Source organism: Nerophis lumbriciformis, linkage group LG15 (assembly GCF_033978685.3).
Source record: "Nerophis lumbriciformis linkage group LG15, RoL_Nlum_v2.1, whole genome shotgun sequence".
NCBI classification, from domain to species: domain Eukaryota; kingdom Metazoa; phylum Chordata; class Actinopteri; order Syngnathiformes; family Syngnathidae; genus Nerophis; species Nerophis lumbriciformis.
The window spans coordinates 42,013,255-42,040,638 of NC_084562.2; the positions used below are offsets into that span (position 1 = coordinate 42,013,255).

The 27,384-nt window shown below is 43.1% G+C and overlaps 1 protein-coding gene across 1 annotated transcript in view; it reads left to right on the forward strand.

The window, feature by feature from the left end:
• LOC133616131 (vesicular glutamate transporter 2.1) overlaps positions 1-27,384 on the forward strand; it is a 38,503-nt gene that overhangs the window by 1,545 nt on the left and 9,574 nt on the right. Inside the window, exons 3-10 of the mRNA XM_061975247.1 lie at positions 1,670-1,788; positions 3,777-3,891; positions 9,093-9,180; positions 9,276-9,362; positions 14,368-14,510; positions 14,659-14,808; positions 18,164-18,296; positions 18,569-18,679. Coding sequence (XP_061831231.1) covers positions 1,670-1,788; positions 3,777-3,891; positions 9,093-9,180; positions 9,276-9,362; positions 14,368-14,510; positions 14,659-14,808; positions 18,164-18,296; positions 18,569-18,679 — 946 coding nt within the window. The remainder of the gene's footprint in view (positions 1-1,669; positions 1,789-3,776; positions 3,892-9,092; positions 9,181-9,275; positions 9,363-14,367; positions 14,511-14,658; positions 14,809-18,163; positions 18,297-18,568; positions 18,680-27,384) is intronic.

Sequence of the window (27,384 nt, forward strand, 5' to 3'; positions counted from 1 at the left end):
GGGCCTGATTTATTGGTTTAGTTTTGTTCATTAATTATTATTTCTAACCAATTGAATGCATTGTTTCAGCCCATGCAGGAAGGCCCCTCCTTATTTCAAGTGACAGTGTTTTGAATTAAGAAACGTGTCTAAAAATTTCAATTAATAAATGACAGGGTGGTCCCTATGGATTTTTTTTTTTTTTTTTTTTACAGCAAATGTATTTCCTAGCCCTTTCATGTTCAGTCACTGGAAATTATACTAGAGATGTCCGATAATATCGGCCTGCCGATAAATGCGTTCAAATGTAATATCGGAAATCATCGGTATCGGTTTTTATAATCGGTATTGTTTTTTTTGTTTTTTTGTTTTTTTTATTAAATCAACATAAAAAACACAAGATACACTTATAATTAGTGCACCAACCCAAAAAGCCCCCCTCCCCCATTTACACTCATTCACACTCATTCACACAAAAGGGTTGTTTCTTTCTGTTATTTATATTCTGGTTCCTACATTATATATCAATATATATCAATACAGTCTGCAAGGGATACAGTCCGTAAGCACACATGATTGTGTGTGCTGCTGGTCCACTAATAGTACTAACCTTTAACAGTTAATTTGACTCATTTTCATTAATTACTAGTTTCAATGTAACTGTTTTTATATTGTTTTACTTTCTTTTTTATTCAAGAAAATGTTTTTAATTTATTTATCTTATTTTATGTTATTATTTTTTTTTAAAGTACCTTATCTTCACCACACCTGGTTGTCCAAATTAGGCATAATAATGTGTTAATTCCACGACTGTATATATCGGTTGATATCGGTATCGGTAATTAAAGAGTTGGACAATATCGGAATATCGGATACCGGCAAAAAGCCATTATCGGACATCCCTAAATTATACTATGGCATATTTCCCTACATCCCCAAACCCCCACCCCCACCCCCACCCCAAGACACACAGTGTATAGTGCTGGTCTTGGTCTTTCTATAATCGACATTTATGTGTTTATTATAATGTTAAATTTGTTATTTTTAGCATTATTCGTTTTAGTACAAAACATGCATCAAAATAAATTTAAGGTTGACTAAGAATTGTTTTACATTAAAAAATAAAAAAAATAAAAAAATTGTCATTCAAATGAAATTCTGCATAGGGCCAACATTTAGCCCGTTTCAAACAGGCCCTGGTTTATTAGTTGGATTTTTTTAATATTATTTTTATTAAACTATTATTTTGTTGTGTATGCAACATAATTCACAATAATGCATCACATCCACAAATGTTCGTTATGAAAATGACATGTATTTCTTTTTATTATTATCAAACACACGAAAACCACACCAGTGTAAGAAAAACATGCTAAATATATTTTAATCAATATTTTTGGTAATTATTTTTGGTACCACAAGAGCGATATAATTAGATAGAATATTATTCGTTATAAATAACATTGCTCAATAATTTATTATTTCCCCCTTTAAAATAATCATGTAGTCACCAGTGAAAATCAAGCTGCAGACCGCCAATCGCTCCGGAGCCACAATTTGGACACCCCTGTCAAGCCATTTATCGCACACATTGGCATTAATAATGACTTTACATTTTAATCATCCTATTTTACTCAACATTGAAAAAAATACTTCTTTTTTTTTAATATTGCTTAATGGATTTTTCCAGAAAGCCAAGTTCAACTGGGATCCAGAGACGGTGGGGATGATTCATGGCTCCTTTTTCTGGGGTTACATTGTGACTCAAATCCCAGGAGGATACATCTCCTCCAGGCTGGCTGCAAACAGGTAGGAACACCTTTGTACACTTTCAGGGAAATATTTATTATTTCAAAATCATGGAAGCAAAAAGAGATATACATATACTGATGGAACGTGGGTGTTTAAAAAACACATTTGTGTGTGTATATATATATATATATATATATATATATATATATATATATATATATATATATATATATATATATATATATATATATACATACTGTGTGAATGAAGGTGTGGCAGTGTTGCTTCAGCTACATACGGGTCCTTGGAGGCTGGGGGCGGGCATGGTTCCACCTGTTAATGATCTACCTGGGGGGCCACGGGGTTCTAAGTAGGGATGTCCAATAATATCGGCCTGCCTAACGATAAATGCGTTAAAATGTAATATCAGAAATGATCGGTATCGTTTTTTTATTATCGGTATCGTTTTTTTGTTGTTGTTTTTTACTAAATCATCATAAAAAACACAAGATACACTTACAATTAGTGTACCGACCTAAAAAAAACCTCCCTCCCCCATTTACACTCATTCACACTCATTCACACAAAAGGGTTGTTTCTTTCTGTTATTAATATTCTGGTTCCTACATTATATATCAATATATATTAATACAGGGATACAGTCCGTAAGCACACATGATTGTGCGTGCTGCTGGTCCACTAATAGTACTAACCTTTACAGTTAATTTTACTCATTTTCATTACTTACTCGTTTCTATGTAACTGTTTTTATATTGTTTTACTTTCTTTTTTATTCAAAAAAATGTTTTTAATTAATTTATCTTATTTCATTAATTTTTTTAAAAAGTACCTTATCTTCACCATACCTGGTTGTCCAAATTAGGCATAATAATGTGTTAATTCCACGACTGCATATATCGGTTGATATCGGTATCGGTTGATATCGGTATCGGTAATTAAATAGTTGGACAATATCGGAATATCGGATATTGGCAAAAAGCCATTATCGGACATCCCTAGTTCTAAGCAGTCTTCCTCAGGGGACATACAATGGCCTTTATTGACATAAACGCTGACATTTGACTACCAATCGCCGATTTGATAGCAAGTGTTTGCTATATTTTTAGATTTTTACTTTTATTTTTTTTCTAAAACATCCATCATAACGACATATGTATTTTAATTAATATAAACCATTATGGTAACATAATCCTGAATGTAAAAAAGGCCGAATTTGTGTTATTTTTGTATTAATTGACAAACGTATATATATGTATATATTTATATATATTTATATATATATATATATTGCCTAATTGGTCCCGTTCCTGACCAAGCAGTCGACCAGTTTAGGCCCCGCCCCCACATGCTACACGTGACAGGAATGAGCAATAGCCTGTTTCCCAGCTACTATAAATTATTTCTCATTTAATAGCCACATTTTAAATCTGTGTTCGGCATTGCTTTTTAACATTTGCATTATAAAAACATGTTGCGGATGCCGGAAAGGGACAAGCGGTAGAAAAAAAAATGGATGGATGGATGTTTCTGAGTCTTCGGGGGAAAACAGGTTTTTCTTTTTCATGGGAGCTGTTTCCCCTCCAAGGTTGCTAAGCGACACAAAGTGATGAGGCGTTTTCCTGCGTTAACTATTCATCTTGATGATGTCTGCTCTGTGCTGTGTTTATGGAATTATTAATGGAGCAGCTACTATTATAGGAGCATGTTTTATTAATTATCCCATTCCTTCAAAACGTAAGAGAGAATGATGGATGATTCAAGTGCACAAAAAGAAACATTTTTAGGGGGGATTTTATAAGTAGACACATATCCAAATTGCGGCACGTGGGCCATTTGCGGTCGGAATATTGGATTATAATCCTGCGTGGTAGCGATCTATTTCTACAGAAATAGATACATTCTATGGAAATAGATTAGAATTATAAAACATTTAAACAATTATCATTATTGATGTGTATTTAACGGTTCAGCCTGTTCGAGCAGTTTTAGTGTTTAATAATGTCCCATGTAATCTTTTTTCAAAGGGTGTTTGGTGCAGCCATCGTCCTCACGTCAACACTCAACATGTTCATTCCCTCGGCTGCCCGAGTCCATTATGGCTGCGTGATTTTCGTTAGGATATTACAAGGGCTGGTGGAGGTAAGGAGCCTCTTTTTTTTTTTTTCATTAATAGAAATGCTGCACGGTGCGTCTGGCTATGAATAGACAAGGGTTATGCCGACCTAGACTTGCTTGTGTTTTACACTATGGAAAAGCAAAAGGACAGAGTGTAAAGTGCACTTGATATTCAGCCTGGGGAAATCTGAGATGTGCAGTATTGATCCAGTCTAGGCTTTGTGGGCCTCCGCTTTCACTACAAAATAAATCCTTACGCAAATGAATGTAGAAAGGTAAATGCTCATACAGTGAATGCATTGCTTCATGGCCACACACCCAATTTGACAAATCTTTATTTCGAAGTCTGTGTTGAAATTTCGAAAAAACAGTTGAAGAAAAAAAAAAAAAAAGGCCACTAGGTCACCATACAAATGACATAATCTATGACCTACATACTGCAAATTATGTTTGCCCAGGTTGTTCAAATGAGTGAAGTGATGAACATTTAATAGCTGCACTACTAGACATTTTTGTAATTTGTTCAGCCTTTAATTAATGGAACATATTCATCTTTGCTAAACATTGTCTCGATTTAATATTATTGTGTTCCATGGAAAATGATGCAATACATGCATAAACATGGGAATTATGTTTTTTTTTTCTTCTTTTAATCCACACAGGTTTAATCGGTGTAAAATGTATACATGTATTTACAGTGGTACCTCGGTTTTCGTACGCCCCACTTTTCATATGATTCAGTAACCGTATACGTCCAAACAATGCGCCCAACAAAGTATCTCGCATATTGTTCCATGGAATCACGTGCACATACAACGAATCCCGCGTGTTGTGGCTCAGTCGCTGATTTTCGACCCGATTGTTTTCCAAAATGCCTAACCGCCCGTAACAATATAGTCCGTTTGCCTATGTATCATTTTGTGGACTCAAGTGCCCAAACATAGAATCCCATATGGAAATGACTGGCTTTATCTTATTGAGCACAGCTGCAAAAGAAGCCACCATGGGGCCAAATAGATAGAAAGGTGAGAAAGACTATTACATTCAAGTAAGAACTGGTAGCAAAGTACAAAGGTGGCGTCCGTGTGGTCCCTTTGCAGTTTTCAAAAAAAGCTAAAAATGAAGTTAAATGTTCATGCATCCATCTCATTCGCCATTTATTTATATTCCAGATTATTTACTGCATTTAAAACAAACTGGTATTGTTGTAAAATGTGTTTTGTGTTGATATTGTTTTGGGGTACCTGGAACAGATTAATTGCATTGTTTCCTACGGTAAAAGTTACTTCCGTGTTGGAATAATTTGGCTTTTAACTGACATTTTTGGAACGTATTAATAATGAAAACCTAAAGTCATTCTGAAGTAAATTCAACCACACATAGCAAAACGGTTCTAAAATATTGTTTAACTTGACTAGGGGGCAGGCCTATTAATTATCATGACTGATCTACAATCATTTGTTGGACAGCCCTTATTGCGAACCTAACGCTCAGGGGCCACATCTGGTCTGCTACATTATCTTATGTTGCCCACAAAGACCTGGAAATGGGTGTCAAGAATGCATTTCGGCATTTTTGCTGAATATGTTTCAATTTTGAGGGGAAAAAAATGTACCGCATGTATCTGCAGTTCTTCTTAACTCAATGTTGTTTGATGCAAAGAGCTATTTCAAGCATTTATTCTGTCTTTGAAACCCTTTGTGAAGTTATTTCTACAATAGTTGAACTTTAATATTTGTCACCTTGACTTCCGATTGCCAAGCACTTTTTCCATCAGTTTGTTGGCATACGATATGATAATAATTAAATTAAAGGGGAAATTTACATAGTCTTGCAGTTAAAAGTACCCTGTTGAGAGCAGCCGTGACTGAGATGTGTCCGATGATAAAGATTAGTTTGACACCACTGTCTTCTTGGATCAACTAATGTTTAGAACATTTAGTACGTCCAAAAACTATAGTAGGAAAATAGTAGATCTACACACGTTTTGGAGCCATGGCTAAACAACTCCAAGCTCATCAGATGAAACTATTGCATGTACGTACAAGTTCTTTTGATTTGTCCCTATTGGTTAGGATGGTCAGAAACAACCCAGGAACCACCAAGGCTTCAGCCTGCAATGAACTGAAAACTGCTATACACCAGTGTCACTGTCCACTCTGAAATATGTTCATAAAGTACGTCATAATGACTCATAAACTGAGAGGATACTTCAAGTACGGCTGAAGTTTGCAACTGCCCATATTGACAAGCCAAATATTTTATAATCAGAAGAGATAAAGATTGAGCTATGTCCTCACAATAAACACGCTGTCAGGCTTGTCCCTGACAGTTTGGTCAAGTTTTAGTTTTTCCTCTGTGTTTGTTTTATTTCCTGTCAGCACTCTTATTTTGGTTCACTTTCCTGTTTGTCTCTCTGAGTGCTGCCCCTCAGCTGTGGCTGATTGGCACCTGGCCACACCTGGTGTCAATCAGTCATCTGCTATTTAAACCTGCCTCCCCCTCCAGTCAGTGCTGGATTATTGTCGTTCCGACCTGTCGTGTCGATATCAGTGTAGCTTTATGCGGTAAGCTATATTTTGTAGTTGTTTGTAGCTTACTGTCTTTTTGTTCCGAGTCCTTGTTTGCTGGATTCCTGTTCACTGTTTCCAGTTTGTCCATTCCTAGTTCCTGGTTGGTGTCTTTTCTTTATTCTTTATTTTTTTAACATTAAATAATGTTTTCCCGCACAATGCCTGCCGCCTTCTCTGCATCTTGGGGTTCGTCACCTACACAGCCTGACACACGCATGAACGCTGGTTTTGGAATGGATGAATCTGACTAAATTAAGAATAAAATGCTCTGACCTCGACCCTGTTAGACTATGCATGAAAAACAATCATTTGAATGAACTCTACCAATTCTGCCAAGAAGATAGCTCAAATAGTCAGCCAGGATTTTGACCGAAGCTTGTTGATGGAAACAAATAGCATCTGGTCGAGAATAAACTTTTATCAAATATTAGAGGTGGTGTACGTATATTTTATAATTCATATTAACTGAAGATGAAGTACTTCATTATAGTCAATACATCAGGGGAAGAAGATGTTTGTTTTATCATTCGACTCTGGAGAAAGAACGGTTCAAATAAACCATTGAGTGGCCCAAATAGACACAATAAGTTTCCAATAATAAGTGTGCATGAACTTCTGAAAACAGTAAATATTACGTATCATAAACAATGATGTATATGTCCTGGTCGTGGAACTGTGGACCAACTCTATACTATCCTTGAGGATGCAAGAGAGTTTGCCCGATCAGTCTACAGGTGCTTTGTGGACTTGGAGAAGGCATTCGACCGTATCCCTCGGGAAGTACTGCGGAAAGTGCTCAGAGAGTATGGGGTATCGGACCACCTCAGTGTGGCGGTCTGCTCCCTGATTGATCAGCGTCGGAGCTTGGTCCGCATTGCCGGCAGTAAGTCGGACCCATTTCCAGTGAGGGTTGGACTCTGCCAGGGCTGCCCTTTGTCACCGTTTCTGTTTACAACTTTTATAGACAGAATTTCTAGGTGCAGTCAGGGCGTTGAGGGGATCCGGTTTGGTGGCTGCAGGATTAGGTCTCTGCTTTTTGCGGATGGTGTGGTCCTGCTGGCTTCATCTGGCCAGGATCTTCAGCTCTTACTGGATCGGTTCGCAGCTGAGTGTGAAGCGACTGGGATGAAACTCAGCACCTCTAAGTCCGAGTCCATGGTTCTTGCTCGGAAAAGGGTGGGGTACCATATCCGGGTTGGGGAGAAGATCCTGCCACAAGTGGGGGAGTTCAAGTATTTCAGGGTCCTGTTCACGAGTGAGGAAAGTGTGGATCGTGAGATCGACAGGCAGATCGATGCGGCGTCTGCAGTGATGCGGACCCTGCATCGGTCCGTTGTGGTGAAAAAGGAGCTAAGCCAGAAGGAAAAGCTCTCAATTTACCGGCTGATCTACGTCCCCGTCCTCACCTATGGTCATGAGCTTTGGGTTATGACCGAAAGGACAAAATCACTATGGGTACTAACAGCCAAAATGATTTTCCTCTGTCGGGTGGCGGGGCTCTCCCTTAGAGATAGGGTGAGAAGCTCTGTCATCCGGGAGGAACTCAGAGTAAAGCCTTGCTCCCTCCACATCGAGAGGAGCCAGATGAGGTGATTCGGGCATCTGGTCAGAAATACCCCCAAATACCTCCCTGGGAAGGTGTTTAGGGCACGTCCGACCGGTAGGGGACCACGGGGAAGAACCAGAACACGGTGAAGAGACTATATCCCCCAGCTGGCCTGGGAATGCCTTGGGATTCTCTGCTTAGGCTGCTTCCCCCGTGACCCTACTTCTGATATGCGAAAGACGATGGATGGATGGAAACAATGAGGACCCTTAACAGTCTTTGGGAACTGTTTTGCTGACCTTGGATTTTGTCAAAATAAGATTGGATTGTACAAAAACCAAAGCACAGCTTTTATCTATTTCTCTGCCTTCTTGTTTTTAAATACACTGCTTGCTTATCTGTTTTATCCAGTGCTTTCATGCTTTTATTTCTATTTTTATCTATGTTTCTGTTTGATCTAGTATTTATCTAGTGTGTGTCATGATTTAATTTCTATTTAATTTTTTTTATTATATATTCTAACTTTCTGTTTTTATTTTTTTTATTTTTTACTTTGTAGTTTGAGATTTTAACAAATGTAAAGTGCGTTACAAATGAAATTCATTATTATTATTAAAGCAATTTTTCCTAATAGAAATGATCAAATTAATCTGTTTCAGACACCAACAAATATGAACGCAAAACATTTTACAGAGAATAATTATAGTTGTACTCTCCAAAAATATGATATACATATAAATTATGAATGAAATGGATAAATTAACATTGCTTTTATATTTATTCAAGACTTTTGTCGGCCATGCGTATGTCATTTTTGCACTTGACTATGAGTTATTTCTTGAATTCAATAGTGTTTCTAATTTTTTTTGTATCTAAGTGCTGGCACTTGCAACTCATGGGGGCTTATTTTGAGGTCGTACTCAATAAAAAAGACAGTCATAAACATATGGGATTCTTTGTTTGGGGACTAGTTTGTTACATCCATACTGTACATGTATTTTGGAGAAAATCTGTTCCAAAACGAAACAAAACATCATGTCAATATTGGGGTGTATGTGCATTTGCAAAACACCAAATGCATAAAAATTCTTATCATTTTTATTTAGGGAGTCACCTACCCAGCCTGTCATGGTATCTGGAGTAAATGGGCTCCTCCACTTGAAAGGAGTCGTCTGGCCACCATCTCCTTCTGTGGTAAATATGAAAGAGTTTGTCTTCGATGGTTTTCACATTCATGACATATTCCTGTTGGGAATTCTTCATGTCCGCCAACAACTTCTATTTTTCAGGCTCTTATGCTGGTGCTGTGATTGCAATGCCTATGGCTGGGATCCTGGTTCAGTATTCAGGCTGGTCTTCAGTGTTTTACGTCTATGGTACGGTTCATTACTGTACAATACTTGTTCTATTATGTAAAGGGAATATAGTATGCACGAGCTCGGGTCAAATCAAAAGAGATTGACTATCATTGCATTCACTGAAAGTCAAATGGATTTATCCAGGCAGACCATGTATTGATTTCCTTCCAAAATGCTTTGCTCTGTCAATAACTTACCCCCCATGTTTCTGTCTGTACTGGAAACAGCTTCTGGGTTTTGTTCTCTCAGTCTGCCAAACAATGTGTGTAAACACGACTTACAGTGCATCTGGAATGTATTCACATCGCTTCACTTTTTCCACATTTTGTTGTTGCAGCCATATTCCAAAATGCAATACATTCATTCTAGTCCTCTAAATTCTACACACAATACCCCATTTTGACAATAGAGGTCGGGCGCAATGTGAGCTTAGCGGCACCCGTAGAAAGACCTTGGCAGTCCGATCCTCGACTACAGAAGCTAGCTCTTAGGACGTGTAACGTTACCTCGCTGGGGAGGAAGGAGCCTGAGCTGGTGCGCGAAGTGTAGAAGTTCCGGCTGGGTCTAATCGTACTCACTTCTACGCATAACAAAGGCTGTGGAATCAGTCCTATCTCTAGAGAGAGGCTGGAGTCTCTTCTAATCTGGGAGGTGGAAATAGTTGTTGCCCCACGGCTCAGAGCTTGTTTGTTGGAGTTTAACCCAGTAGACGAGATAGTAGCTTGCCTCTGCCTCCTGGTGGGGGGACGGGTCCTGACTGTTGTTTGTGCTTTTGCACCAAACAGCAATTCAGAGTATCCGCCCTTTTTAGATTCACAAGAGGAAGTACTGGAGAGTGCTGCCCCAGGTGATTCCCTTGTTCTGCTGGAGGACTTCAACAGAGGCTTTGATTGGGAGAACTGGCTGCCTGATTTAAACCCGAGTGGTGTTTTCTTGTTGGACTTTCGCGTTCATCACATATCCATAACGAACACCACGTTCAATCATAAAGGTGTCCATATGTGCACTTGGCACTAGGACACCCCAGGCCGAAGTTCAATGATTGACTTTGTGGGTGTGTCATCAGATTTGCAGTCTCATGTTTTGGACACTCGGGTGAAGAGGGAGGCAGAGCTTTCCACCGGTCACCCCTTGGTGGTGAGTTGGCTCCGATTGTGAGGGAGAATGCAGATCAGACCTGGCAGGCCCAAACGCATTGTGAGGGTCTGCTGTGGACTTCTAACAGAGTCTCCCGTAGAAAAAGTTTCAATTCTCACCTCGGAAAGAACTTTGAACATGTCATGAGGGGGTTGCTGGACATTGAGTCCGAGTGGCCCATGTTCCGGGCCTCTATTGTCGGGGTGGCTGATCGGACCTGCGGCTGCAAGGTGGTTGGTGCCTGTCATGGTGGTAATACTAGAATCCGCTGGTGAACACCAGGGGTGAGGGATGCGGTCCGGAGGCAGCAGACAAGTACAGACAGGCCAAGCGGTGTGAGGCTTCGGTGGTCGCACAGGCAAAAACACAGACATGGGAGGAGTTTGGGGAACCCCCGTGGAAAATGACTTCCGGATGGTTTCGAAACAAGTCTGGACTGCCATTGGCCGCCTTAGTCAGCAGCACACCACCCCGTGTATGGTGGGGGATGGTGTGCTGCTGACCTTGACTTAGTATGTTGTCGATCGGTGGAGGGAATACTTCCAAGACCTCCTCAATCCCACTACACGTCCTATTTATGTGACTGGGGTTGCTGAGGTAGTTAAAAATATCCTTGGTGGCAGGTCTTGGTTGACAATACTCTGCAACATTGCATGGACATCAGGAGCAGTGCCTCTGTATTGGCAGACCCGCTGGGGTGGTTCCTCTTTTTAAGAAGGGGAACCGGAGGGTGTGCTCCAACTATGCTGGAATCACACTCCTTAGCCTTCCTGATAAGGTCTATTCAGGTGTACTTGAGAGGAGACTACGCCGGATGGTCGACCCTCTATTCAGGAAGAGCAGTGTGGTTTTCGTCTTGGTCGTGGAACTGTGGACCAGCTCTATTCTCTCACAGGATCCACGAGGGTGCATGGGACTTTGCCTAGTCAGTCTACATGTGTTTTGTGGACTTAGAGAAAGCATTAGACCGTGTCTCTCTGGAAGTCCTGTGGGGAGTGCTGCGGTCCGTTCCTGAGGCCTTGGTCCGCTTTGCCGGTAGTAAGTCTGACTAATTTTTAGGGAGGGTTGGGCTCTGCCAGGGCTGTTCTTTGACACTGGTACAGTTCATAACTTTTATGGGCAACATTTTTAGGCACAATCAGTGTGATGAGGGTATCCGGTTTCGTGTCTGCCAGATTAGCAGATAATGTGGTCCTTCTAGTTTCATCTGGCCAGGATCTTTAGCTCTCACTGGCTCGGTTGGCAGCGAAGTGTGAAGCGACTGGGATGAGAATCAGCACCTCCAAGTCCTAGTCTATGGTTATCCCCTGCAAAAGGGTGGAGTGCCATATATGGGTTGTGGAGAAGATCATGCCCCAAGTGGAAGAGTTCCAGTACCTGGGAGTCTTGTTAGCGAGTGGGGGAAGAATGGCTCGGGAGATTGACAGGCGGATCCGGGCGGAGTCTGCAGTGATGTGGACCCTGTCTCAATCTGTCGTGGTGAAGGAGCTGAGCCAGAAGGCAAAGCTCTCAATTTACAGGTTTCTTATCCTCACCTATGTTCATGAGCTGTGGGTTGTGACCGTGAAGACAATATCACGAATACAAGCGGCTAAAGCTCTGTCATCCGGGCGAAGCTCAGAGTAAAGTCGCTTGTCCTCCACATAGAGAGGTGCCAGATGAGGTGGTTTGGCCATCTGGTCAAAATGCCCCCCCCAAACGTCTCCCTTAGGAGGTGTTTAGGGCACATTCGATTGGTTGGAGGCCACGGAGAAAATTCAGGACACGTCGGGGGGACTATGTCTCCCAGCTGGCCTGGGAACACCTTGGGATCCCTCGGCAGGAGCTGGATGAAGTGGCTGGGGAGAGGGAAATCTGGGCTTCTCTGCTTAGGCTGCTTCCCCCGTTGACTCGACCTCGGATAAGCGGAAGACGATTGATGGATGGATGGATGGATAAAAAACTAAGAAATCCCATGTACACACCGTAAGTATTTACAGCTTTTGTCATAAAGCTAAAAAGTGAGCTCAGGGGCATCCTGTTTAAGCTTATAGTACTTCAGATGTTCCTACAGCTTAATTGGAGTCCACCTGTGGTCAAGTCAGTTGGTTGGACATGATTTGGAAAGGCACACACCTGTCTATGTACAGTGTAAGGTCACACACTTGACAGTGCATGGCACAGCATCAACCAAGAATGAAGTCGAAGGAATTGTCTGTAGACCTCAGAGACAGGATTGTCTCAAGTCACAAATCTGGGGAAGGGTACAAAAATATGAGCACAATGCTCTCCATCATCCGTAAATAAAAGAAGCTTGGAACTCAGAGCTGGTGGGCCGTCGAAACCGAGTGATTGGGGGAGAACAGCCCCAGTCAGGGAGGTGACCAAGAACCTAATGGTCACTCTGTGAGAGCGTCAGCATTCCTTTGTGGAGTGAGGAGTACCTTACAGAAGGACAACCATCTCTGCAGCAATCCACCAATCCGGCCTGTTTGGTAGAGTGGCCAGACAGAAGCCATGCTTTCGCAAAGGTTTGCCAAAATGCCCTTAAAAGACTCTCAGACCATGAGAAACAATATTCTCGGGTCTAATGACACAAAGCTTGAAGTCTTTGGCGTGAATGCTATGCGTCATGTTCGGAGGAAATCAGGCACCCCTTTTATCAGGCCAAAACCATTCTTACAGTGAAGCATGGTGGTGGCAGCATCATGCAGTGGGGATATTGTTCAGTGGCAGGAACTGGGAGACTAGTCGGGATAGAAAGAACGATGACTGCAGCGATGTACAAAGACATCCTGGATGAAAACCTGTTCCAGAGTGCTCTTGAACTTAAACGGGGGCGATGGTTTATCTTGAAGCAGGACAGGGACCCTAAGCACACAGTCAAGATGTTAAAGGAATGGCTTTAGAACAACTCTGTAAATGTCCTTGAGTGGCCCAGTCAGAGCCCAGACTTGATTGAACATCACTGGAGAGATCTTAAAATGGCTGTGCACCGACACAAACCCCATCCAACCTGAGGGAGCTTTAGAGTTGTTGCAAAGAGGAATGGGCAAAACTGCCCAAAGATAGGTATGCCAAGCTTGTGGCATCATATTAAAAATACTTGAGGTTGTAATTGTCATGACTTGGACTGTGGAGTTTTTGTTTTCCCAAGATGCAAAAAGATTTGGATCGGACATGGCTTGAAGGTAAATACATTTTTAATAATAACACTCAAAAGAACAAAAGGCGCGCTCAAGGCGGATGTACAACTTGACTAATGAAAACAAAAGACTTGCACGGGGGCAAAAAACTATGAACAATAAAAAACACTAACTGTGGCAATAATAAACAAACTTACTTGGCATGGACATGAAGTGCGCAGACGTGGACAGAGTGTGACAGGGGGCATAAATGCGAGGATAGCAGGGTGAGAAAGGCTATGACTCCAGGACGAACAACAGAAAATGAAAAGCTTAAATAACACAGACATGATTAACAACAGGTGCGTGACTCAAAACAGGTGCGTGACATGACAGGTGAAACTAATGGGTAACAATGGTGACAAGACAAGGGAGTGAAAAAGCCAGAAACTAAACAAAACATGACTAAGACAAAACATGATTACACAGACATGACAGTAATTGCTGCCAAAAGTGCATGAACAAAAATATTGAGCAAATGCTGTGAATACTTATGTGTGTGTGATGTATTACTTTTAATGTTCAAAATATTTTTTTAGAATTCCTAAAAAAAAAAAAAATGTTTTCCCATTGTCATTATAGTGTTTATTCCATTTTGGAGTAAGGCTGTAACATAACAAATTGTGGTAAAAGTGAAGCGCTGTGAATCATTTCCGGATGCACTGTTAGAACAACAATGGGAACAATAACCTGTTTGCAATTATCTTGCTTGTGATGCATAGGATGTGTCGGCATCTTTTGGTACATGTTCTGGATATTGGTGTCCTATGAGAGCCCTGCTGAACACCCTACCATCACTGACGAGGAGCGCTGCTACATTGAGGAAAGCATTGGAGAGAGTGCCAATCTAATGGGTCCTGCTGAGGTGAGGAGTATGATAAGCCAACAAAAGTATCAGTAGACAGTAATTACAGTATCACTTGGAACCATTTGATGTAGTTTCTGGTCACACGGCCAGTTCTAGTTGACACAACAAGCAGTTAAATAAAGTGCGTTTAACCGATCTTTTACAGAAATACAAGACACCCTGGAGAAAGTTCTTCACTTCGATGCCCGTCTATGCAATAATCGTGGCCAACTTCTGCAGGAGCTGGACATTTTACCTGCTACTCATCAGCCAGCCTGCCTACTTTGAAGAAGTGTTTGGCTTTGAGATCAGCAAGGTGAACCTTTATTGAAATATATGTCATGAAAAAGCAGCAAAGTGCAAGCCTATGGTGGCCGGCAGGGGTAATTCTGCAGCGATGCCCAAACACTCCGGACACAAAAATGATCCAAAACCAAAAATCTACACAAATACCACAAACCGCATGCAAGGGAGATATATTGCATATTAAAAACTGGCCATAAGGAACATAGATATAACTCGATACGACACTCCCCTTTGAGCTGCGAGCATATGGCAAAACTGAGCTAGTGGTGGCAAAGTGTCTGACAATTCCATTGTTGTACAAACCCCATTTCCATATGAGTTGGGAAATTGTGTTAGACGTAAATATAAACGGAATACAATGATTTGCAAATCATTTTCAACCCATATTCAGTTGAATATGCTACAAAGACAACATATTTGATGTTCAAACTGATAAACATTTTTTTTTTGCAAATAATCATTAACTTTAGAATTTGATGCCAGCAACACGTGACAAAGAAGTTGGGAAAGGTGGCAATAAATACTGATAAAGTTGAGGAATGCTCATCAAACACTTATTTGGAACATCCCACAGGTGAACAGGCTAATTGGGAACAGGTGGGTGCCATGATTGGGTATAAAAGTAGATTCCATGAAATGCTCAGTCATTCACAAACAAGGATGGGGCGAGGGTCACCACTTTGTCAACAAATGCGTGTTGCTCCGGAGTATAAATCGCACCGGCCGAAAATGCATAATAAAGAAGGAAAAAAACATATATAAGTCGCACTGGAGTACAAGTCGCATTTTTGGGGGAAATTTATTTAATAAAATCCAACACCAAGAATAGACATTTGAAAGGCAATTTAAAATAAATAAAGAATAGTGAACAACAGGCTGAATAAGTGTACGTTATATGACGCATAAATAACCAACTGAGGACGTGCCTGGTATGTTAACGTAACATATTATGGTAAGAGTCATTCAAATAACTATAACATATAGAACATGCTATACGTTTACCAAACAATCTGTCACTCATCATCGCTAAATCCGATTAAATCTTCTTCCTCGGTGTCACTTCTAAACAACTCAGCCAACTCCAAAGGTAGACAATGCGGCGCTTCCTCTTCTATCGGTAAGTTGTTTACGTCAGAGTCATCGTCAGTTGCAGTTCCAATTATTCCAGCCTTTCTGAATCCGGACAGGATGGTTTCGGTTGTCACTGAAGCCTATGTTTTGTCGATCCATCCAATGACATCTAGAAAAGTTGCATGGCGCATTCTCCCCGTTACCGTGAAGCTGTGCTCTCCATCCATCATCCACTGATCCCACAGGTTGCGCAGGACTGCCTTAAAGCCCTTCTCAGTTTTTATAAGTTCCCGCCAATGTTGAAATGATCAATTTCATAGGTACAATGCACTTCTGCCATGACCCGCCCCCGGCAAATTTTTATTGGTTGACGTGAGTGTGTGACGATTGCTGATATACGCCTTGTCTCTTACGTGAATGAGATAAATAATATTATTTGATATTTTACGGTAATGTGTTAATGATTTCACACATAAATTGCTCCAGAGTATAAGTCGCACCCCCAAACTATGAAAAAAACTGCGATTTACAAACCCTGTTTCCATATGAGTTGGGAAATTGTGTTAGATGTAAATATAAATGGAATACAATGATTTGCAAATTCTTTTCAACCCATATTCTATTGAATGCACTACAAAGACAAGATATTTGATGTTCAAACTCATAAACTTTTTTTTTTTTTTTTTGCAAAGAATAATTAACTTAGAATTTCATGGCTGCAACACGTGCCAAAGTAGTTGGGAAAGGGCATGTTCACCCCTGTGTTACATGGCCTTTCCTTTTAACAACACTCAGTATACGTTTGGGAACTGAGGAGACACATTTTTTAAGCTTCCCAGGTGGAATTCTTTCCCATTCATGCTTGATGTACAGCTTAAGTTGTTCAACAGTCCGGGAGTCTCCGTTGTGGTATTTTAGGCTTCATAATGCGCTACACATTTTCAATGGGAGACAGGTCTGGACTACAGGCAGGCCAGTCTAGTACCCACACTCTTTTACTATGAAGCCACGTTGATGTAACACGTGGCTTGGCATTGTCTTGCTGAAATAAGCAGGGGCGTCCATGGTAATGTTGCTTGGATGGCAACATATGTTGCTCCAAAACCTGTATGTACCTTTCAGCATTAATGGCGCCTTCACAGATGTGCAAGTTACCCATGTCTTGGGCACTAATACACCCCCATACCATCACCGATGCTGGCATTTCAACTTTGCGCCTATAACAATCCGGATGGTTCTTTTCCTTTTTGGTCCGGAGGACACGACGTCCACAGTTTCCAAAAACAATTTGAAATGTGGACTCGTCAGACCACAGAACACTTTTCCACTTTGTATCAGTCCATCTTAGATGAGCTCAGGCCCAGAGAAGCCGACGGCGTTTCTGGGTGTTGTTGAGAAACGGTTTTCGCCTTGCATAGTAGAGCTTTAACTTGCACTTACAGATGTAGCGACCAACATACATAAAAAATACATATAAAACAGTGTGTTTCTGAAGTGTTCCTGACCCCATGTGGTGATATCCTTTACACACTGATGTCGCTTGTTGATGCAGTACAGCCCGAGGGATCGAAGATCACGGGCCTAGCTGCTTACGTGCAGTGATTTCTCCAGATTCTCTGAACCCTTTGATGATATTACGGACCGTAGATGGTGAAATCCCTAAATTCCTTGCAATAGCTGGTTGAGAAAGGTTTTTCTTAAACTGTTCAACAATTTGCTCACGCATTTGTTGACAAAGTGGTGACCCTCGCCCCATCCTTGTTTGTGAATGACTGAGCATTTCATGGAATCTACTTTTATACCCAATCATGGCACCCACCTGTTCCCAATTAGCCTGTTCACCTGTGGGATGTTCCAAATAAGTGTTTGATGAGCATTCCTCAACTTTATCAGGATTTATTGCCACCTTTCCCAAGTTCTTTGTCACGTGTTGCTGGCATCAAATTTTAAAGTTAATGATTATTTGCAAAAAAAAACCTGTTTATCAGTTTGAACATCAAATATGTTGTCTTTGTAGCATATTCAACTGAATATGGGTTGTAAATGATTTGCAAATCATTGTATTCCGTTTATCATTACATCTAACACAATTTCCCAACTCATATGGAAACGGGGTTTGTATAATCCGAAAAATACGGTATGTATATATATATATATATATATATATATATATATATATATATATATATATATATATATATATATATATATATATATATATATATATATATTTACATACCTGTATTTAGCATCATTCACTCCTAATGTGGCTGATGGGGTTCCTGTGATTGTAGGTTGGCATTGTGTCTGCACTGCCCCATCTGGTGATGACCATCATCGTGCCCTTTGGCGGCCAGCTGGCGGACTACCTGCGCAGCAATAACATCCTGTCAACAACAACAGTCAGAAAAATCATGAACTGTGGAGGTGAGGAAGACATGAGTGTCAATTTTCACACTTCTCTCTGCACATTTAAAGGGTGTTGCTGTCACGGTGTTTCATAGCTACTGCTCCCCTTTTTGCCTGGTAGTGTAGTTTTGTAAAATACCATACTGATTGTCATTGCACATTGATTTGGTATCCGTCACTGGTGTAATTGAGAGCGGACCATGGAGCTTAATTCAATCGGCACTGTGGCGGCCAATAGCCTGTGGACTTTTGTGTGCTCGTGTGTCCGACCTGCCGTCCCTCTTTGTTAGGATTTGGCATGGAGGCTACGCTGCTGCTGGTGGTAGGATACTCCCACAGCAAAGGGGTGGCCATATCCTTTCTGGTGCTGGCAGTGGGCTTCAGCGGATTTGCTATATCAGGTTAGTAGACAACCAACTTGGTACGAATAAAAAATTTTATAAAAAAAAAAAAAAAAAAAATCAAAAAATCTTAGTTAGACACAACTCCACTGTCTTGTAAGAAAATACTAATGCTTGCAACTGGTTTGAAGTGTCGTCTCGACTGCAGTCACGTTCACTGCAAACACATGTTTTACAGTGAAAATTGAAGGATGTATGAAATATACTTGACAAGCGCTTTTCTACCTTCAAGGTACTCAAAGCACTTTGACACTATTTCCACATTTTGTACATAAAAGATACTAAACCCAGTACAATATATTTTAGGTCAGTGGTTCTTAAACTTGTATCACCAAGTGCCACCTCAGAAAACACTTGGCTATCCAAGTACCACCATCATGACCAACATTAAAATACAGTAGCGTAGTAGGCCTAAGTATTTATTAAAAACAAGGCATATGTTTATTTACATTACACACACTGCACAAACATCATCAACAATGATACTCCATTTCCATCCATCCATCCATTTTCTACTGCCTGTCCCTCTCGGGGTTGCGGGCGGGCTGGAGCCTACCACAGCTGAACTCGGGCGGAAGGCAGGGTACACCGTGGACAAGTCGCCACCTCATTGCAGAGCCAACAAAGATAGACAGACAACATTCGCACACAGAACATATTTACAGACGTATTTGGCGTACATACTTGCCAACCCTCCCGGATTTTCCGGGAGACTCCCGAAATTCAGCGCCTCTCCCGAAAACCTCCCGGGACAAATTTTCTCCCGAAAATCTCCCGAAATTTAGGCGGACCTGAGTGACGTGTCGAAAGCCTGTTTTCACGTCCGCTTTCCCACAATATAAACAGCGTGCCTGCCCAATCACGTTATAACTGTAAAATGATCGAGGGCGAGTTCTTGGTTTCTTATGTGGGTTTATTGTTAGTCAGTTTCATTAACGTCCTCCAAGCGCGGTAACAACACACAACAACAGCAGTCACGTTTTCGTCTACCGTAAAGCAGTTCGTCTGCCGTAAACAGCAATGTTGTGACACTCTTAAACAGGACAATACTGCCATCTACTGTACATGCATATGTGACAATAACATATAGGGCTTTTAGAGAGTGCAGTGCACAACTGCGCACACAACAAGGAGACGAAGCAGAATGCATCATCAGAGCGGGTGTTCAGCATGGTTAGAAAAATAGTGACAGAGAATAGAACAAGGATGGACAATTCAACCCTTAACTCAACAATGAGTAGATGAGTGTTATGTGTGTATATGTGTAAATAAATGAACACTGAAATGAATTCTAGCTGTAAATATACTCCTCCCCTCTTAACCACGCCCCCCAACCACTACAGTACATGGTGGTGCGCGTATCACAGTTTGAGAATTACTAGTTAAATCCATATTTGCTGAATTATCTGAACAAAACAACTGTGTTATAGTAATAAAGCAAATGAGTGTATTATCCAATGTAGTAATAAAGCAGATTAGTGTAATATCCAATCTTCCCACATGAGATATTTCATTTATTAATATTAATATTTACTATAATTCGTTCTTTTTCACCAACTAAAACCTTTTTAAGGGCTTTAAGCACACTTGGAAATTGTACGCATGTTCATCATGACATGACACACAGAAATCATCAAAGACCATATACAGAAAGAATTTTCTTTGTGTGATGCTTTAATTCTGGACGGGATTATTTTGTCTTCAGAATGTGTTGTAGGCCAATTAAAAATGAACCCTACTTGAGACACCCCTGGTATAGTGGAAAAAAGCCAAGCTCTTCCAAAAGTCATGCGATTTGTAGTGGCCTCGTGTTTAGAGTGTCCGCCCTGAGATCGGTAGGTCGTGAGTTCAAACACCGGCCCAGTCGTACCAAAGACTATAAAAATGGGATCCATTACCTCCCTGCTTGGCACTCAGCATCAAGGGTTGGAATTACGGGTTGAATCACCGAAATGATTCCCGGGCGCGGCCACCGCTGCTGCTCACTGCTCCCCTCACCTCCCAGGGGGTGAACAAGGGTATGGGTCAAATGCAGAGGACAAATTTCACCACACATAGTGTGTGTGTGTGACAATCATTGGTACTTTAACTTGAATTGTAACTTAAAATGAAGCCTTGGCATTCAAACCACCACAATGCACAGTATTATTGGAAATTTTTTTGTGTGAAATTTTGTGAGATTTCATGCTAGTGAACATCTAAATGATTGATTCCACTTAAGAAAGGTGTTAGCAACCATAAAAACAGGGCAGTTGCTAGGAATTCTGAGTCTCCCGAAATAAAATCGGTGTGGGCCCCTCTACCCCATTCATTGCCTGTGTTTGCGTGGCAGTGTGGGCTGTGGGCCCTTAGAATTGTCAACGCCTTGCCCCCATACAGTGACATTGTTTAAAACTAAAGGGTTCCCAGTAGCTGAACAGTAAACAATGAGCAACACATTTAATTGACTATGAAAGCCTTACTGATCTGTAATTTAGTGTAGAGTGTAGACAGTACATGGTAAAAAATAAACAATATACAGGAATATTTATAATCTTAAATTCCAGGGGGTAACTGAATTCCTAATTTGTTTCTTCAGCTGAATGATTTGGAAATGTGCAATTTGATGTGGTGGATGGTATAATTTTCTGATTGATCAATCAACTGTATTTATTGCAGTCCGATTATTTAATTCCTGTTAGTATATGCAGGGGTCGGCAATCCGCGGCTCGAGAGCCGCATGATTTAGCGCCGCCCTAGTGGCTCTCTGGAGCTTTTTAAAAAATGTATGAAAAATGGAAAAAGATGAAGGGGGAAAAATATATTTTTTGTTTTAATATAGTTTCTATAGGAGGACAAACATAACACAAACCTCCCTAATTGTTATAAAGCACACTGTTTATAATAAACATGCTTCACTGATTCGAGTATTTGGTGAGCGCCGTTTTGTCCTACTAATTTTGGCGGTCCTTGAACTCACCGTAGTTTGTTTACATGTGTAAGCTATTTTTATGGGCTTTCCTCTTGGTGATGTTAAGTTCCTGTTATACGCTGTAATACAGTATATGCCTTGAGCTCTTATTTTGAAAGCGCTAGGAGCGGAAGTGATGTCACGTTGTTGGAGTGGAGCGGAGGTTTTGGAAAGAAGGTAAATAAAGGGTCCTCGTGTAAACTGTTCATTATTTTGTAGTTTTATACCGTATAGGCGACATATATAAACCCTCGGTTACAATGGTGGCAGCGGTGGGATCCTGGTCCCGCAAAAGAAAGACGTCTAATTACGGTAAAGTTAGGAGGGTCGGTTAGCTTCATCTCAGTTAGCCGCAGCTAGCAACGGCGGAGCGTCGTCTTGTCAGAAAGCACGAAGACTTCTTTCATCTTACTGCTGCTATGTGGAATAAAGGCGAGGACCCGCTGGACTATAGCTACAGAGAGCAACGTGGAGAAAGATCGTTCGCCAGCAATGTAAAGATTGAACTGCCGCAGCCATTTTCCGGTGAGGAAAAACAAAGTTTCCCCTGCTGGGCCAGACAATATGAAGGAGCAGTGAAGGCGCTGGTTGGAGGCACGGGCAGTAGCTTGGACTATGAACTGGTGAGGATTTTACCCACGCGGCTGACAAAGGCTGCTTTTCTTCTATGGGATAGCTTGCCAGCTGCCGTTCAGGTGGACTATGATCAGGTGAAAGAGAAATTGCAGGAGGCTTTTGGACAAAAACGTTTTCTAGACTGTTTCAGAGCAAACATCTCTGCCCGCCTACGTGCTCCCGGAGAGAGTCTGGAAGTATATGCAGCAGACATAAGCAAGCTAGTCCAAGAGGCGTTCCCAGGCTATGGTGATATAGCTCAGAAAGAGGAGAAATTTCGCAGATTTCTGGCTGGACTCGACCCGGCTCTGAGAGCTAAATATCATGAGCAGGGAGCGACTGAGTTGGAGGAGGCCCTGACCATCGCTGGCCGGTGTGAGATGGCCAGAGAGGCCCTAAGGATGGACTATGTCAGCACACAGGTACGCCCACCTCCCACTGAAAACGGTACTGCGGCCATGGTGCACTCCATATCTGATGATGGCGGTGGTTTGTATAGGACTTACTGCAGATATAAGGGAAATGAGGATGGAAATGAAACAAATGGCAGAGGAAAACACCCGACTGCGATCCAGCTACTGGAAAGATGAACGGCGAGCACCTCATCCAGTACGTGGAAGTCAATGTCAGTGTACTTGTGGGGAGCAAGGCTGTCCGTCTCGCCCATGGGGTCAACAGAGAGGGCGTTCACCTGACCGTGGCTATGAACAGAGAGGGCGTTCACCTGACCGTGGCTGGCGCGAGCGGCGCGCAGAAGGAGGGCCGAGGGAGAAACAGGACTATTGGGGCCCCTACAACAACCGAGCCAACTCTCCAAGTTGGCGGGGTCCAAGACCTGCTAGGAGCCCCTCTAATGAAGAAACACAGAGACGGCGAGGTGTGCATTTTCTCTCCCCCAGGAGGGAAGACGCTACAAACCAGTAGGGAAAAGAGATGTAGCTGATGTTGCAGCCCAAACATCAGCTACAGAACCTATGGGCCCTATGGAGGGAGGGATGTTTATCCCCTCCATGAGCAACGCAATGACACCGGACAAGACAGAACAGCGAACCTCATATGTGAGGGGAAGCATTGAAGGGACTGAAATTAACATATTGATCGATTCAGGAGCAACCGAGTCGTTTATCAGTGAGAACTTCCGCATGTCTGTTCCAGCCCTGCATAAGCGACTCTTAACGGCGGATTTTATTGCTGCACGGGCGGTGAATGGACAGTTGCTTGACACACTGGGCACTATAACAGTGACTCTGCGTCTGGAGAAGACCTCCCGGCAGCAGGTTTTCCATGTTATTAGGGGGTCCTCACAAACAGCGCTACTGGGCTTGGACTTTCTTGTCGCAAATCACGCCCTCCTGGATTATGCCCGTGGCCAACTACATCTATGGGACACTGTACTTTCACTCCTGAGTGGCAAAGACTTGATCCTGGAGTGTTGCAATGTTTCCATCGCCACTGTCGTGACACTGCCCCCCCTCAGCGAGATGCTGGTGCCTGTGAGTGTGTCCCCACCTGGGCCCGTTGATCAGCTTCCTGACTTTGTGGGTTACTTATCACCCAACCTTAAAGGCAAAAGTGAATGTGTCATAGCTCACACGGTGACATCTGTAAAGGACGGGGTTACCACCGCCCCTGTGTTGAACCCTACAGATCAGGACATTATACTGAGAGAAGGCGTGCACCTCGGGGAGTTTTTCTCAGTGGATGAGGCCGAGATTGTGACACTTCCTCAGGGTCCAACCGAGACTGTCTCTGCCATTTCATGCAGTGAGGTGCCTGTGGTGTCACTGGAGGAGTCTTCTGCTAGTCAGCAACAGAAAGCACAACTGGCTGCACTGCTGGCTGAGCATCAGGAGATATTCAACCTGTCAAAAGGGGGGACTGGCAGATGCACCCTTATCCAACATCACATCAAGACCGGTGTGATCATCCTCCTTTGCGGCAACGCGCCTACCGGACTTCACCAGAAAAGAGAGAGGAAATAGACAGGCAGGTGACTGCCCTGTTGGCGGACGGGGTGATTGAGGAAAGCTGCAGCCCATGGGCCTCGCCTGTGGTCCTTGTAAAGAAGAAGAATGGTGAGTGGAGATTCTGCATTGACTATCGTCGTCTGAACAGTACAACCGTGAAAGATTCTCATCCGCTCCCCAGGGTGGATGAGACCCTGGATGCGCTGGCGGGCTCCCTGTGGTTCAGCAGGTTGGACTTCACTAACGGATATTGGCAGGTCGAGGTCGCTGAGGGAGACAGGGAGAAAACTGCCTTCACCACGGGCCGGGGCCTCTACCAGTGGCGGTCTATGCCGATGGGCCTTACTAACTCACCTGCAACATTTCAGCGCATGATGGAGCTGGTGCTCAGAGGGCTCCCCTGGCAAGTGTGTATGGTGTACCTTGACGACGTGTTAATATACAGCCCCACCTTTGAGGCCCATCTCACCAGTTTGCGTGAAGTTTTCTCCAGGATCAATGCAGCTGGCCTCAGGCTGAATCATAAGAAATGTCATCTGGCTCGAAATCATGTAGTGTTCCTGGGACATGTTGTTTCTCGCCACGGCTTACAGCCCGACCCTCGGAACACGGACAAAGTCAGAACCTGGCCCACACCACAAAACCCAACCGAAGTGAGAGCCTTTGTGGGCCTTTGTTCTTACTACAGACGCTTTGTTAAAGACTTTGCCCAGTGTGCAGCCCCTCTGCACCGCCTCACCTGCAAAGACACACCTTTTAAATGGACAAGTGAGTGTGACACAGCCTTTGAGTACCTGAAGGGGGTGCTTTCATCTGCTCCAGTTGTCACCATGCCTGACTTTAACATCCCTTTTAAAGTGTACACAGATGCCTCTTTGGAAGCAGTGGGGGCGGTGTTGGCTCAGGACAAGGACGGATTGGAGCGTGTGGTGTCATACGCTAGCCAAGCACTCAGTTCCCCAGAAAAGCGCTGGTCTACATTTGACAGAGGGCTGTGGGCCGTAGTGTGGGCTACACGGCAATTCAGACATTACATAGGATCAGCTGCCTTTACCATCATAACTGATCACAAGCCTCTGCTGGGCCTGCGTGGCATGTCCATTGACAAGGATCCCACGGGACGCAGAGCAAGATGGATACTGGAACTGGACCCTTATAACTGGAGGATGCAGCACAAGGACGGCAAACGGCATACTAATGCTGATGCACTCTCAGGGCGTCCTCAAGACCCTGTGCCTAGTGTGGTAAACACAGGTGAGACAACCACACAAGTGAATGTCATAGGCTCAGATATAGAGCCCAGCGTTCCCCAACCAGTCACTCAACCGCTACAAACACACATGGGAAACCCCCCAACCGCTGACCTCCATACAGGGGCGCAGCAGGTGGAGAAAAACAGTGGCGCGCAGGACTTGTGGTTCAAACATGCACTTTCACATGACGGAACAGAAATGAGGGGGCTACAACGGGCCGACCCAGATATTAATCGGGTGTTGGACTGGATGGAGAGAAGTGGCTCTCGGCCATCTAAGGGGCAGATGAGAGGTAGCTCCCGGTGGCTTCGAAAATTATGGACTGAATATCCCCGCCTCGCTGTTGTTAATTGACTACTTTGCAGGACGGTGAACTCTCCCCTCACCGGAGATGCTCTGTGTCAGGTTGTCATGCCCTCCTCACTTATCTCTGATGTGCTGCAGCATCTACATGGGGGCTCTACATCGACACATTTTTCTGTGGAACGAGTGTGGGAACGTGCAAGGGAAACTTGCTATTGGCCGTTCATGTTCAAAGATATTCAGCGGTGGTGTGAACAGTGCATCCCATGTCAAACCCGCAAGGCCCCGGTGCCTAAGCATCGGGCACTGATGGGGAGCGTCCATGCAACTCGGCCACTCCAGAGAGTGGCAACGGACATTCTTGAACTGCCAGTGACTTCTAAAGGAAATAGATACGTGTTAGTAGTGGAAGACTATTTTACCAAGTTTGTGAATCTGTATGCTCTCTCTAACCAAACAGCACAGTCGGTAGCACAGTGTTTGTTCGATGACTATGTGATGGTGCATGGTGTTCCTGAAGTGATTCATAGTGATCAGGGGCGGCAGTTTGAAGCTGAGATTGTTCAAAGACTGTGTCAGCTCCTGGGAATTAAAAAGACACGCACTACACCTTATAATCCCAAATCGGACGGAATGGTTGAACGCTTTAACCGCACGCTGATCGACCAGCTTGCCAAATCGTTGCTCGCCTGCAGTGGTGAGTGGGATGATTATCTGAAACAGGTGGCTTTCGCCTATAACACATCGGTGCATGCCTGCACCAACTACAGTCCGTACTATCTACTTCACGGACGGGAGGCTCGTGTTCTAGTGGATGTGTTGGTGCCGTCTCACCTGGTGCGCTCAGACTTGCCTCTTTCTCATGCAGACTTTGTGGCCTCGTTAGCAGAGAGGCTGGAGACTGCTTTCGCTGGTGCCAGGCAAGGTGGCGCCAACGCTTACGAGAAGCAAAAGCTGTACTATGATGGAGCTGTGCGTCACCGGCCATATGCAGTAGGGGATCTGGTTTGGCTACGTAATCCGACAGAGGACAGGATGAAACTTGCTCCCCACTGGAAGGGGCCCTACAGGGTCCTGTCTGTGTTGGACTCTCAAGGGGAACCTGGACTCACCTATCATATTGACAACCCTTTGCAGTTTGATGGACGGGGGCAGGTCGTCCATTTTGATAGACTGAAACCATACACACTACCGATGGCTGCTGGTTTTTCAAATGGCCTGCCTGCTTCTCCTAGTCAGGCTCCCTCATTGCTGGACGAGGGGTTGCCAGAAGGGGGTGCTAGGGCTGACGAGCCGCTGATCTCTGGTGACACAGGGACTGTTCAGATTACAGGCACCAGAGAGCCACTACAGACTGTTTCTCGTTCTGGGAGGAATGTGAGACTACCAGTTCGTTTCGAGGACTTTGTCACTTTTGGTTAGCGGTTTAGAAATAGAAGGAAAATTAAACAAAAGTTGGGCTTTCGGTTAAAGGTTGTCAAGGTCACTTAACATGTTCTTACTGTGATGGCACATGTTTCATATGTGTATAGTATGTCTGGATGCTATGGTGTATCAGAATTGTCTGGTGTACGTGGGAATGGTGTGGCATGCGTGCGTGACTGTGCAGTGGTGTGA